This window comes from Pseudopodoces humilis, chromosome 3 (assembly GCF_049639895.1).
Source record: "Pseudopodoces humilis isolate 2021_Gansu_Grassland_sample_001 chromosome 3, ASM4963989v1, whole genome shotgun sequence".
NCBI classification, from domain to species: domain Eukaryota; kingdom Metazoa; phylum Chordata; class Aves; order Passeriformes; family Paridae; genus Pseudopodoces; species Pseudopodoces humilis.
The window spans coordinates 24,786,012-24,800,115 of NC_142202.1; the positions used below are offsets into that span (position 1 = coordinate 24,786,012).

At 47.5% G+C, this 14,104-nt stretch overlaps 1 protein-coding gene across 1 annotated transcript; it reads right to left on the reverse strand.

Moving 5' to 3' along the window:
- Window positions 1-10,199: 10,199 nt before the first annotated feature.
- Window positions 10,200-13,485, reverse strand: ZFP36L2 (ZFP36 like 2 zinc finger CCCH-type). Its single transcript, XM_005523380.3, has 2 exons — window positions 13,211-13,485; window positions 10,200-12,674 (listed from the first exon to the last, which is right to left on the reverse strand). Exons 1-2 carry the CDS (start codon window positions 13,259-13,261, stop codon window positions 11,256-11,258), a joined length of 1,470 nt encoding a protein of 489 aa, XP_005523437.1. The 5' UTR covers window positions 13,262-13,485; the 3' UTR covers window positions 10,200-11,255.
- Window positions 13,486-14,104: the final 619 nt, after the last annotated feature.

Genomic DNA, 14,104 nt, shown 5'->3' on the forward strand with positions numbered 1-14,104 from the left:
CAATAACAGACAAGAACAGAGCAAATGGGCACATGGGAATGAAGGAAACCAGCCAGCACAGGATGCCTTTAGGGTGTGGGACTGGCAGGTGGGGGGCTTTCCTTTGTTTGAAGGAAAACCATGCTGAACTGGCAGCAAGCCATGAGAAGCAGCAGCTAGAGGTTCTACTACCCATTGCAGGATGTACTGCAGGTGAGAGAGGGGGCAATGCACACCTCTCCACACTGCTTTGGTGCCACCAGCATGACCCAAGCCTTGCAGAATGAGGAATTTCTTCCCAGGCCCACCAGAAAGAGGTACAGTTTCCTGAGTGACCATCACCACAGCCAGAAATGGGACAACAGCTATGTGGGGCTGGTGTTTTCCCACAGCTGGCAATCCCTGAACACAGGCAGTATCACTGGAACGTTACCAAAAACTGTGGTGGGCGAGGAAGATGAATTAAGCAAAAGAGTTTTCCCACTCAAAAGAATTTATTACTTTTAATTAGGCATTACTCTTTCCCTCCACCTCTTATTCAGAAAGGGAGATTATCCAAACAGCCCAGTGACACCAGAAGGAAATAGGAGCTCCAACAAACATGGAGAAGTAGGGAGCTCTACCAACAGAGCAGGATCTAGTGTGACCCATTCTATACGGGCAGTATGTGCATATATATATTGTGAACCAGGATGGACAGCACAGGCTGCAAGTCACAGCCACAGGCAAGGAGAGCAGAGGCACACAGGAGCTTTGCCTTAGAAGTTTACACTTTACTCGGCTTTTCCTATTTGTTTCAATTTGGTTAAACAACAAAACAAAACAAAATAAACCCGCAACAACAAAAAAAACCAAACCCACAACAAAACAAACAACACAACAAAAACTCACAAAGATCAAATTATTCCAGGATTTCCAGAATCTTCCAGATCCCAAACCACCACAGCTCATTTAGGCCACTCCCATCCAGGTACATGGCACACTAGAAATAAAATTTATTTAAAAGTCACCAAGTTTTGGGGGAGGGTGTGTGCGTGTCTGTGTGTGTGTTTGAAGACAACAGAGATACCAAAGGCTAAACTTGAAAGATTTGGGCTCTCTCAGGGCAAGAGTCCTTGACAGTGCTCTCAGGGAAGTGCCAGCACTATGCGTGGGGCTTCAACACAACTCCAAGCTCACCTTTGAAAAGGGCTCACTCTTTGAAAGCAGGTTTTCTCTCATCTCACTGAAGCAATTATATTTATCAGGTATCATGAGATTTACCAGCTAAATTAGGACTTACTTTTCTTGGCCCTCTCCAAATACCAGCTACATACCTCTCATCCTGAGTGAATGCAGAGAGTCCTTTACAAGAGGGCTTCAGGCTGAAGGAGAAAACTTTCTTGTAAACTCAAATCCACCACTACAGCACAGCTCTGGTCACTGTGAATTCTTCCACACCAGATGCAAATATAAATGCAAGAAGCCAAATGTACGGCTAACATTACAAAACACTGATAGTGGGATGAGAGCTCCATCAACAAGGGCACCAGCACTCCCCTAAATTCCCCCACTCATCCCAATTAGTATAACAAATTCTTTAGAAAAATCAAGACTTCCTCAAAGTTCACAAATTCCTTAGAAAATAATTTCTAAGAAATCACATACTTACATATTTTGATGAATAATGGCACAACAGCTCCTGGGACACACAGACACAATTATAGAGCAGGTTTCAGAAAAATATGACTTTCCTCTCACCCAAACCTCCCCAGGATAGCTGGGTCTCTGCAAGTCATTTTGAAGCACAAATATTCCCACCTGGACTTAATCAGGCTCATTAAGAGAACTGAGAACAAATTAATTCAATGAGATGGAGTTCTGTTGGAACATCTTAGTCCCTGAGAACTGTCCATTTCATAAAATGATGGACTATTTGCATCATAAAAGCTAACTATGCTAAGAAACTGTGGGAGGTTGAGTGCTTAAGTTATTTTTTTTTTTAATGTGGACTGCAGTATGAGAGGAAAAGGAAGTTGCATACAACAGTATTTACATTTTTTTTTATTTTTTTCCATGCAGCCAAGGCAACCAGCTGCAGTTTCTAGCTCACAAGATGCTGTCCTTTGCTTCCATAATGCTGGCAAAATTATGACATATTTTCCTATGTTATTGTAATCCTAACTGGCTGATCTTCACCCTCCCTCTTTTTCCTTTTCTACTACTAGTTCTGGAGTTACAGAAAGTACATTTCCTATAATTTCAAGAAAACTTTGCCAAGGCAGTTAGCATTTGCTTTTCCATCTAGATACCACTGTCTGCTTGATCTCCTTGAATTCCACACAGCTTTAACAATTGCTTTTTCCAATGAGCTTTCAGAGCTGAAAGGTGACAACATTCCGTGTTGCAAAGTGCTATTGGAAATGCTCAAGGCCAGGTTGGGGTGGGGGGGTCTGAGCAACCTGGTCTAGTGGAAGATATCCCTGCCTGCAGGGAGGTAGAACTACATGATCTTTAAGGACCCTTGCAATACAAACTATTCTGTGATTCTATAATTCCGTGAAATATTTCTGTGTTCTGAAAAGTTTTGGTAACATGCATTTTAAGAAATAAATCTGTAAATCTCATCTAAACTGCCCATCTCTACAGCAATAACAGTGAAACCATTTCTTAATGATCACATTTTATTTGTTCCTACCAACATAAAAGCATCTATTCTTTATTAAACTACAAGGGACTGCTCCCCAGATCAGAATTTCAGTATCCCCAAATACACCTATAGACCATTGGACATTCATTATATATACACTGTCTATGGTACTCCAGTTGCTTCTTTGAGAGCTGGTATTTACCAGTGGTTTGACAGAAACCCTTTCCAAATCTCTCACAATTATTCTTGCAACAATAGGTTGTACTCCCCAGTCAGGCTGTACTTCAGTAATTGCTGTAAGAATAAAGATTTCTTCCACCAAGTCCTACTAATTCCCCAGGTGCTGAACTTTTGGGACATACTTGTTTCAGTCACAGGAACCCAATTCACAGTTGTCCCTGTGTGCTCATATCTACTGTGGGATGGGAAATCAGAGAGAAACTTTTTAATGAACTGCTGTCACCTTCTTCTCTAGAGCTGGAGATTTCAGGTGACTCATCCCTTTCACTTTTTGTGATTGTTCATTAGTGAAAGTCAAAGAGCTGCATTATTGGAGCTATTCACTGTGCTTTGCTCACAGTCATCATAAAACGACTACTGCAAATGAAACAACCCTTAAATGACAGCCTTACATTTTGGCTTGCCTCGTATTTGCAGATGGAGATAGACCCCCTAAAAAGAGATGTTTATTACTTGCTTTGCAATGCTCTTGTAGTTAACAGTTTACTCACAACTTTTTGTGTGATGAATTCTAAATTCCATCTTGAATTTTATTTTGAGATGCAGGTTACCATAAGAAATATTTTGAGTAAACAGGAGAGGTCATGACTTGGTGTTTACATTGACAAAAGCTGTGTACCATTTCCCAAAGACTCAGCTTTTCCAAGCTTCTGGGCTTCTCCTTCCTTGACATTATTTCCCCAGTCTCCCTATCTGCACATGCCCAAATGCTGAACAGCAAAGCTGAAGTAAAATGTTGAAGTTCACCACTAGAAAGTTCAACACAGCTCACTGCATGAGGCTTTGCCTCCCCCTGTGCTGTGGGTATCATTTGATAAATCCTGGGATTTCAAGTGCATGTGAAGAAACAGCCCCACAGAAAATAACTTAGACTGCGGTTTCACAGGCATTTCAAGTCAATATAAAGTTGCTGATGGTGAAAGCAGAATTCTGTGCCTCACGTAACTCACACACTCCTGCCCTCGATCCTGCTTTTGTTCCACAGCCATAAGGCGATGGGATGAGTCCAGATCAGAGCACTAATCTAGCAGAAAACAAATTCCTGTCTTTTTAGAGTTAGTGCTCATTTGGATTGGCAAACCACTGCATTCCTCATCTAATCTGACCTTTAGAAAAAGTATTTGTTAACTCTGAATACATCTTATAAGATTTATATTGTGCTGTTCAGCACTCCTAACACAGCAGCAGAACTGGCACTCTGGCTGGAACCCTCCCTGTCTGTGCTGCTGTGCCACTTCTGCAACAGAGTTAAGTGGCATCCAGCACAAGGAACAATTTTCCTTATGGAGGAGCAGGCACAGGACAGGCACAAACTGAGCCAGGGCTCTGCTGCCCAAGGAGATATCTGGGCATTCCCTCTGGCAGATGCCCACCCTTCCCACCACACTGCTGGGCAGCAGCAAGGCATCAAGCCAGCTCATGGACACTCCCAGGGCAGGCAGCTGGATAGGCAGGAGTCTTCTTCTTCCTTCCCCATGCTCCCTCAGCCATGGGAAGAGTAAACCACTGCCCAAAGGCATCAGCAGGAGTACATACTCTACCAAGAAGAGGAAGCCCAGTTTCAAATTTGATGGTATTCAGGAGGTTCAGAACTGTACCTTTATGCCCCATACAGGCTCTGAGATCACTGCCAGGGGTCAGAGCCACCTGCCATCCCCACCAGCAAAGCCAGAATTTTAAAGCAATGAAAAATTAAGGTGAAAAATGTTCATCCACAGACGACTCAGAAGGTTCACATAAATATGTGAACACAAGAAAGCCTTAATAGTAACAAAAACCAGTTTGTGCTCCTCTACAATGAGGCAATGGTTTTCACAATGCTATTCAGCTCCCTCTGGGTACAGTAGAGGGAATCCTTCCCTAACATTTAGGTGCAGTTGAAGGCTAATCAAGATCTCATAAGTTACCAGGCCTCTTACTGTTATTGAATTTCCTTCCATTTCTTATCTTGAGTAGCTATTACGATTCCAGGTATTCAAGTGAACGTCATTCAGAAAAGATAAGGTAATAATCCATTGATATAGGACCCTCGTATTTAGATTTCAGCATATCCAGCTCCCTGTTTATGTTATTAACCATGGTAGAAAAAAAGGGGGTTTGAATTACCCTGTATTTCCTTCTCAGATGGTGTACAGAATAGAAATTACTCAGCAGATGTCATCTATCCCTCTTCAGCAACAGAGAGATTTGTCAGAGTAATTTTCCCTGGTTTCCTCAGGAATGCAAATTTTGCAGGGTTCACCCCAAAATGTCTCCATTAACACATCCATTATAGCCCTTTGAAAGGAGAGATGAAATTACTCATATCTGTTTGGCTAAGCTTTGAAACAAAAGAATTCTTTTTAAAGACAAGGCCCTCTAGACCTTAAGGGAGGAATCTCATTCCTCCACCCTCCTCTCCAGTATTGAATTAATTTTAATAAAGGAATTAGACCTATAAACCAATGTTCTTTAGTATATATGCTGCAAAACTTACACAGCCTGCTAAATCTATGTCAACTGATAACAAGTGTTTCCTTTAACACTGAGAACTTCTCAGAAGATGCTGTGCTTTGCCATACAACCATTGCTTGATTTCCAGTAAAACAAACTTTTCAGGGATACAGTCACATTAATTAAACTCTGTGTTGAAATGACCCTTCCCTTAAACGTTGGTGTGTGTTCAAATGGCACAAGAAGTACTCAAGGTTCATGTGAGTGATTTATAATCACTAATATAAAAATGAAGTTCTAACATGGGCAGGTCAAGAATTTCCCAAAGAACCATGAGGAAACAATGTTTCTTCAAACAAAATAAATCTACACAGGAGAGATAAACCAACCTACCAGCTTGGTGGGGAGACACCTTGTCACCCATCCCATCACTCCTGCCTCTCTCCAGGATGTTAATAAAATGCATCAAAACCCAGGCAAATGTGGCAAGCACCAGAGCTGGCTGGGGGTGACGGGACCTTTTGGTGGCAGTGGACAGAGCACCAACCCTGGGCCATATGGTGTGAGCAGGAGGCTCTCCCAGAGCTGGCTCAGGGAATGGGTCAGAAAGGGCCAGGGAGGAACAGAGTGGAGAAACTGCTACATCACCTTGAGCAAGCAACTTTCATCCCAACCCTTCACTTACTTCTTCAGCAAATGAGCACTCAGGTTCCTGGCTGTGTTCATTCAGGATGCTCCTACCCCTCTTTGGACTGGTACCAACCAGCTGCACAGTTGGCAAAAGGGAAGAGGTAACTGTATTTCAGATGCAATAAAGCAAGAAGCCCGTTATCTTCACCTTAAAACTCTTGAGGACCTGAGTTTAAGCTGAAGAAAATGAAATTTCAGTTTCCAGAGTCAATGTGCTGCCAAGGTCTGTAGGCTGAGCAGGTAAAACCTGAAATGTCCTATCTTATTGATGACAGAGCACCACTGCCTGAAGCTCCTTCAAATAATATTCACACTCAAGGTCAGCAAGAAAAGACAGACCACATAAAATCATATAATGGAAGTCTTTTAGCTTTAATGCTGTAGTAGCAAAAGAAAGCAAAAAAAAAAAGCAAAAAAAAAAAAAAGCATATTTTGACCATAAACTCATAACTGAAATCTCAGGCCTTCTTTGAAAATGAGGTTTTCAAATGCACCCTTTCTTTGGAAAAATCAAAGCTGCACACCTAATGCTGGGATGGAGTGGGGGCAGTAAATGGAAGGATGGCAATAACTTATTTTTCGAAGTAATGTAGAGTTGTACTGGACATTTAAATGATGCTCTGGAAAAGGGCTCATCCCCCACCTGTATTTAGGTGTATTTAACCCCTGGTTTGCTGCATTCTGCATTCAGCAGTACAGCAGAGAGGAGCCAGAGGCCTGTCAGCTCCACCTGTGGTCACCAGCTCCTCCTGTGACCATCAGCTCCTCCCGTGGCCACCTGCCCCTGTCCACGAGTGGCACAGACCATGCTGCTTCTCCAGGCTCTACACCTGAAATGAAGGTAACCGTGGCGTAAAGCGCCATCAGCTCACGCTTGAACCAGGATGCCCATGGTGACCAGCAGCATCCCTCTGCTCCATGGCAGTCTGCTGGGAGTGTGTGTGGTGGTGTGCGATGCCCCCACCAAACAGGAGTCACAGCACACCACTATACCTGGCACTGAGAAAAGACCCCAAGAAGCGGAGGGGGTTAGATAGAAAAAATCAAAGCTACTAATTCAACACGTTTGAAAATCCTCTAATAATCATACCAAACCATTTTAAATCAATCCCTATTTCAAGACCTATACCATTACATCCATTTCTCTGAGTTTAAGACTTTGATACAATTTCTATCAGACTATAAACTAAAACAAGCATGCAAGCCTCAGTCCTAACCACTGATTTGGTAAAGTCCCCATTTTCCAGATCTTTAAAGTAATTTTAAGTGCCCCATCTATTAAGAGATGTATCAGAACTCTGATGGGCAATAGCAGAAACCTTAGAGTTTCTTCTTAACCAAAGCTCTTGGAAAAAAAAAACAGTTTATTTTTTAGACAGTATTTATCAATTTATTGCAATGTATCAGAAAGTTCTGAATGGCCTGACCAGCTTTACACACTTTGATGAATTTTGAAATGAAAGCAAGAGAACATTTGCTTAAGTCAACAACATAAGTCACCAGTTTAAAGGTTAACACTTGATTGTGCAGCACAAGAAACAGATGCTTTATCTTCCCAGTTCAAGGACTCCCAGATTTCTGAACAGCGGAACATTAACACTGCAACAGGCCAGGTTGCAGTACACTTTGGAGATACAGAGCAAGGTGCAGCACAGAGGCCTCAGAGTGTCACTTGGGCAGAGAGCAGCTCAGGCCCAGCTGTCCCCACACTGGCATGCCAGCAGCCAGCTGGAAGACACCGCTGGGCCATCACCCATTTTGTCCTGGCAGCAACTTTTTAACACACAGAACACTGGCATTGACACCAGCATGGTTGCGATTCACGTGGGGCAGCTGCTGTAAAGCTTCCAGAGCTCCTCTTCCAGCCAGGAGACACCAAAGCCAAGCCCAGCACCATCATCAAGGTCCCGTTCAACCAACAGAAAACCACAGGGAAGATGGAAGTATTGCAGTGATGCGAGTACAGCTGTCCCAGATACAGGAAATATAGAAATAAATAAGGCCCTTATCTACTGTGGCAAGAAAAAGGCAGGCTCAGGGAAACGGGTGGGTGAGAGAAGCAAAAACTGTTATCTAGAGAAGAAAACATGAAATTAAATGAGTCATGCACTCCTAATTAATGCAGTTTTAGTGTGAAAATTAATCTCAAAATCCAAGAAGTGAGTTAAGACATCAGCTCAGACAGCAGTCAGACCAACAGCCACTCTCTGTTCCTCCAAACACTGGCATGGGCCTACTCATTGCAGCCAAAGCATCTGCACCAGGGATGCCTGGGGAAGGACCCATCGTGTGGCTCACGTGGCTCAGTGCCACTGTGTAGACAGTGACTAAAGTTTCATCAGAAATTAGTCTGGGAATCAAAGGGAGAAATTCTGAGCCAGAATGTCAGACTGGATCCATTAAAAAAAATGTGATTGCTGTAGCCGGGCCGTGTTGTCATACATTGCTTACATTTGTTTTAATTTTAAACTAAGTGTCAGTCCAAGGTTTGTTACACAAACATATGGCACTGGTATTACATTCTATCTAGTATTTATAGAAAGTGCTGTGGCGGCCCAGGCAGTGCAGAGATGCCGTAATGTTAACAACGTTTATTAGTAGTATGACAAAAGAACAAAAATAAACTGGTAGAAATTGTGACTTCAAAGTTTAAGGGACTGATTGGAATAGGGTGCCAAACTGGAGATATTAGCTAAAATTCTTCCAGTATTAATACTTACACAGTCCCCAGGCTGCCAAGTATTTAGTTATATAAACACAGCCTTGAAAAGGTAATTTGTTTAAAACCCAAGCCCTGAAAACTGATTAGCACATTTAAAGCTAGCCCGATTAACACAGATATGCCCTCAGCTGGGTGATGGGAGCATTGAGGCAGAAGTCCGCATTCCTGTGAGTGAAGAGGAACAAAGCTTTTGGGACAAAGGGTAAACCTTAATTATGCCTTTTTATTACCCAAACTGCCACTTCCTCCTTACCCCAAACAAGGCAGGAAGGCTAATGGCACGTTCACATAGCCCCATAAGCGATGTGATTGATAAATGCCACTACTAGATTTTTCCACTCCAGCTGTTACACTAGAAGCAGCAGAGGTTTGAGATTCTCCACCCTCTTAAAAAAAAAAAAAAAAAAAATTAAACAGAAAATAAAAAGCAGGATACAGTACAGCACTGACATTCCCGAACCTTCTGGAAGCGTTTATTAACTTTGGCCACCGACCAGGGAGGGCTGCAGGAGCGGCCTGGAGTGGCAATGCACACTGGTTAATCTGTAGCTAGACGTATCTGTGATTGGGGGGTGGCGGTCTTTAGCAAGAAATACTCCTGCCTGGCAGCCTGGGCTTCAGCACTTGGAAGGGTTACTGGGGTTGTTGGTCTTTCTTGTTTTTTTCAAAAAAATTTTATTGGGAGAACTACAAAACATTTACAGTACAAAGTTTACAGTCTCACATAATCTGTAGTGAACTGACTCCCGAAAAATATATTACAACTCAAGTTGACTTATCCTTTAGTTACATTCAAAACATACTTCTGTTAAAGTAGTCCAAAAGAGTACATAGTGCTCAATCTGTACCTATGCACAAACAAAACTAAGCTACTGCTCATTCATCCACCGTCCAGGAAACTTTTGGAAAACTCCCAACTTTCTACATTAGGAAAAAAAAAAAGTTACAGGTTTTGGAATTCAATAAACAAGATATGTTCCTGTATTATAGAAAGTTTCAGATCCAAAGATGGCCTCTGTTCTTATAAAATAAGAGTGGCGAAATTTTGCTGTACTTAAAACCCATCCCTACATTCAAATTATCTCAAGCATTAGGAAAAATACTTATTTGGCTGAGAGATATTTAAGGCAAGCATGGACCCTCAAGAAGGCACTGTGAGACATAATACTGGGACCCCCAATTATTGCTACATACTTTGAGACTATATCACAGTGTGATTCGTGGAGTTAGGCAACAAAAATACTTTTTGGTTATTTTTAACAAGAATCTGAATTAGATTTGCCACTTTGAAGTCTGATTGCTAAGTCAGTCTTTTTTTCTTTTTTTTCTCTCTCATTTTTCAACTCGGACGGGCTACAACCATTTACATTCTAATAGAATAGAATTCCATAGAAATTCCGCAAACTACCTCCACAGCATCGAGACCGATTTCTATAAAGAAACCATGCAATCTTTCAGATTTACGTAAACAAAGAAAGAAATTAATGAAATAAATATTACATACCATCTCTTAAATTAAGAATTTTACTCATTTACAATAAAATAACCAAGTGAAGTTACAAAAAGGCATATATTACTGTGAAAAGAACACACTCCACATTTTGCCGATTAATAATGAAAATCATAATTTAAACATAATAAAAGAATATATATCTATTGCTTTTCATCATACCCGATAAATACAGTATGAACAAATTACCAATGTATACTTTTCACAAGATAATAAATAAGTTAAATAGTTTCATATTGAGTTGTGTGCAGTGACTCATTCATGCAATCAACTCAAACAGCTAAAAAAAATTTTTAAAAAATCAGCAGTTATTCTCCAACAATTACAAACTAAACTCAGTTGAGTGCTTCCAAATAAAGCAACAACAAAAAATTGTTCTAAGCCAAACATCCACTAAGTGGTGGCAATGGAACCAATATTAAACTTTGGAATGAAGGTTTTAGCATTTGTTATAATAATAATATATAGATATATATAAAAAAGGTTGTTATCAAGGCATATTCTTGGCAGGATGTTGGATTTTTCTTTTTTTTTTTTCCCTAAAAAAAAAAAAGCTTATAGGTTTAGTATGTTCTGTGTTTTTTTTTTTGAACTGGATTGAAAGAAACTAGTTTGTAACTTTCTGTGTCTGCAGGATTGGAGGAGCTGGGCTGGTGGACCGATGCTCCTCGGATTGTTTGTTGCTTTCTGGTGCTGTCTTTTCTAATGCTGTTTGTTGTTTTTTTTTTTTTTTCGAACACAGATGGAATGGCTGCTGCTGGTGCGTATCATAACTTGTCTCCAAAGAACGACAACAACAAAAAAAACCCCGAAACAAAAATCCCCTTCTTCCAAGGTCTCTCTATAAAAATAGGTTTGTTCAGTTCGTGTCATTTGCCCTTTTGCAAAATGCTTTGTTTCTCGTTTTGTTCAGCTCTCGGTGTATAGATAGACAGATATATAAAAGAAAAAACAAAACCAAAAATAGAGAGGAAGGAGAGGTTTCGCTTTCTTCGCTCGGTAACTTACTTGCAGGGACGCCGCGGCCCCCCCCGGCCGCTGCCCATCCTCCCTCAGTCGTCGGAGATCGAGAGGCGGCTGAAGATGGGCAGGCGGCGGCCCGAGTCCAGGCTGGGCGACTCAGAGCCGCTGAGGGAGCCGGAGCTGAGGGAGCCGCTCAGGTAACTCTCCCGGTCGGAGAGCGAGTCCGGCGGGCTGGGCGGCGCGTCGAAGACGGGCGACTCGGAGAGGCGGCGGAGGGGCTGGAAGCTGAAGGGCGGCGAGGCGGGGGGCGGCGGGCAGGCCCCGCCGGGCGGCGGCGGCGGCTGCTGCTGACAGCGGTAATAGGCGGCGGCGGCCGCGGCCGCGGCGGCGGCAGCGGCGAAGTTCTGGGTGTGGAGGGCGAGGGGAGCGACGAGGCTGCCCAGATCCTGGCCCGAGAAGGCGAAAGCGTTGTTGGCGCAGGGCGGCGAGAGCAGCTCCTCGCAGTAGGAGGCGGAGGCGGGCGGCGGCGGCGTGCGCGACCCGCCGGGGCTCTCCAGCAGGGCGGCGTCCAGGCGGCCACCGGGCGGCGGCGGCGGCGGGGCGGTGCCGTGGGGGTGCGGGGGGTGATGGTGGTGATGGTGGGCGGAGAAGCCGGAGAAGCTCAGGCTGTGGTGCAGCTTGGGCCGCTCGCCGCCGCCGCCGCGCGGGTGCCCGAAGCCGCCGCCGCCCAGCGGGTGGTCGCGGGGGGCGAAGGCGCGGAGGTCGCCGGTGCTGCCGGCGGGGTGCGGGGCCGCGTGGTGCGGGTGGTGGTGCGGACCGGCCGCGGCGGCGGGCGGGGGTGCGGCCGTGCCCCCGCCGGGCGCCGGGCGGCGCTCGTCGGCGTTGTGGATGAAGTGGCAGCGCGGGCCGTAGGGACAGAAGCCGATGGTGTGGAAGGTGCGGCAGAGCTCGGTCTTATACTTGGGGTGGCGGGTGAGACTGCGCAGCTCGTGGAAGCCGTGGGCGAACTGGCACTTCTCGCCGTACTTGCAGGCACCGCTCTCCTCGAAGGGGCGGCACAGCTCCGTCTTGTAGCGCGTCGAGTTGATGGGGGCCCCGCCGCCGCCGCCGGAGCCGCTCCCCTTGCCGGCCGCCTGCTGCTGCTGCTGCAGCTGCTGCATGAGGTGCTGGCTACGCTCGCCGTTCTCGCTGAAGGAGCGGTCCCGGAACTTGTTCTCCTTGTTGAGCAGGGCCGTGGGGCTGCTGCTGCCGCCGCCTCCGCCGGAGCCCGTCTCCTTCAGATTGCCGAACGAGGAGGAGGAGGACGACGACGACGAGGAGGAGGATGTGGAAGAAGAGCTGGAGCCGGTAGGGCTGGGGAACTTGGAGCCGCCGGCCAGCGCCGCCAGGTTGCTGGTCGAGTGCCGCCGTAGGAAGCCTGGCGCGAAGCTGGAGCTGGGAGGGGTCACCGGGGTCCCCACGGCTTTCTTGTCCAGCATGCTGCTGAGGTTGGTCAGGGACTTCTCCGTCTGCCGGGGCGGGGAGAGGGGAGGGGGTGGGGGAGACAGCGGGAGAGAGAGAGGGTGTTGCGGGTGACCGCCTGCCCACGGCCACGGCTCCCCACGCAGCACCGCCGCGGGAGCCGAGGCGGGGGTCGCGCCACCCGACCGCCCCGCAAAGCGGGTCTGCCGACAGCGCCGGCGGGGCAGAACAGCGCCGGGGAGAAGCCCCTGCGCCAGCTCTGCTGCATTTGCAACTTTTTTCAAAAGTTCCTCCGGGTAGCGCAACACGCGGTCAGGGGCTGCAGGGCGGCCCAGCTCCCCCGCGGCTGCAAGACCAGCCCGCCCCGAACGCTGCCGCCGGGAGACCACGGGGCGGCATTCCGGGGCATGCAGCCTTGCGTCAGCCGCTGTTCTCGGCCGGTTGTCAGACCGTGACCCGCCCGCAGAGCCCAGCCCGGCATGGGCCTCCCGCCCCGCCGCGCTGCGCTGCCCCGGTAGCGTCGCTCTGCACACGGCGGCAGGGGCAGACCGCGTCCCACCCGGCCAAACGCGCTCTTCCCTACCTTGCACAAGAAGTCAATGTCGTAGAAGGCAGATAAAAGTGTCGTCGACATTTCTAGATCCTGTAATGGTCGGATATACAGGAAGGACCGAAAGATCCCGCTCTCCTCGGAGGGTTTGGAAAAGCCACGACTAGATAGGAGAGGGCCGTCTGCTTGAGATCCGAAACGGTCCCGACTCCTTCCCGGCGGGACGGCGGGTGCCGGGCCGAGGCGGCGACGGCGGCTGCACAGCAGCGGGCGAACTGCGGGAACTCGGAGGCTCCCCGCGCCGCTCCCATATAAACGCGGCCGCCGATGGTCGCGGGGGCGGTGCCCCGCTCCGCCCGCCCCGCGCCGCCCGCCGGGCCCGCCCCGCTCGAGCCCGCCGGCCGGGCCGCCCCGAGTGTTACAGAGGGCGCTGGCAGCGGCGGCGGGGTAGTTTAGTGCGGAGCGCCTGTGCTGCAGTGAGACCCCGGTCCCGCCGATCGGGGTGCGGGCCGGATGAGGCGGGGGGAGCGGGGAACCAGCCGAGGCAGCGCTCACGGCGCTCTACGGAGCTTGGCCCCTGTGGAGCGCCCCTCTTCGCATCAAAGACCCGACGCCCTCGCGTTGCGGGTGGCCACGTCCCCGGCCGGGTGGCGTCTGCCGCCGAGCGGCGGATGCGCAGGGCCATGGGAGAGGCGCGGCAGCGCCGGGGACACTTCTTCACCCCGCCCCGCCGAAAATAAAGTTTTGCCACGTAATTGCTTGAAACAAAGGTCGGGACCGCGCTGCCCCGGTGTAGCTAGCGGGACGGGGCCGAGCATGGGTTGCGCGCCCGGCCGCTTCTTCCCTCTTTGCGGGGACCTCGGGTTTGGCACTTACTTTCTTTCTGAAGTTTGGGAGAGGTTGGCGGCCAGGCGCGGAGGCGAGGTG

Excerpts from the sequence above, each read along its gene's own strand:
- ZFP36L2 (XM_005523380.3), bottom strand. The coding sequence starts at position 13,261 with ATGTCGACGACACTTTTATCTGCCTTCTACGACATTGACTTCTTGTGC. Across the intron at positions 12,675-13,210 it reads ACATTGACTTCTTGTGCAAG|ACGGAGAAGTCCCTGACCAA; the intron begins GTAGGGAAGAGC and ends CCGCCCCGGCAG.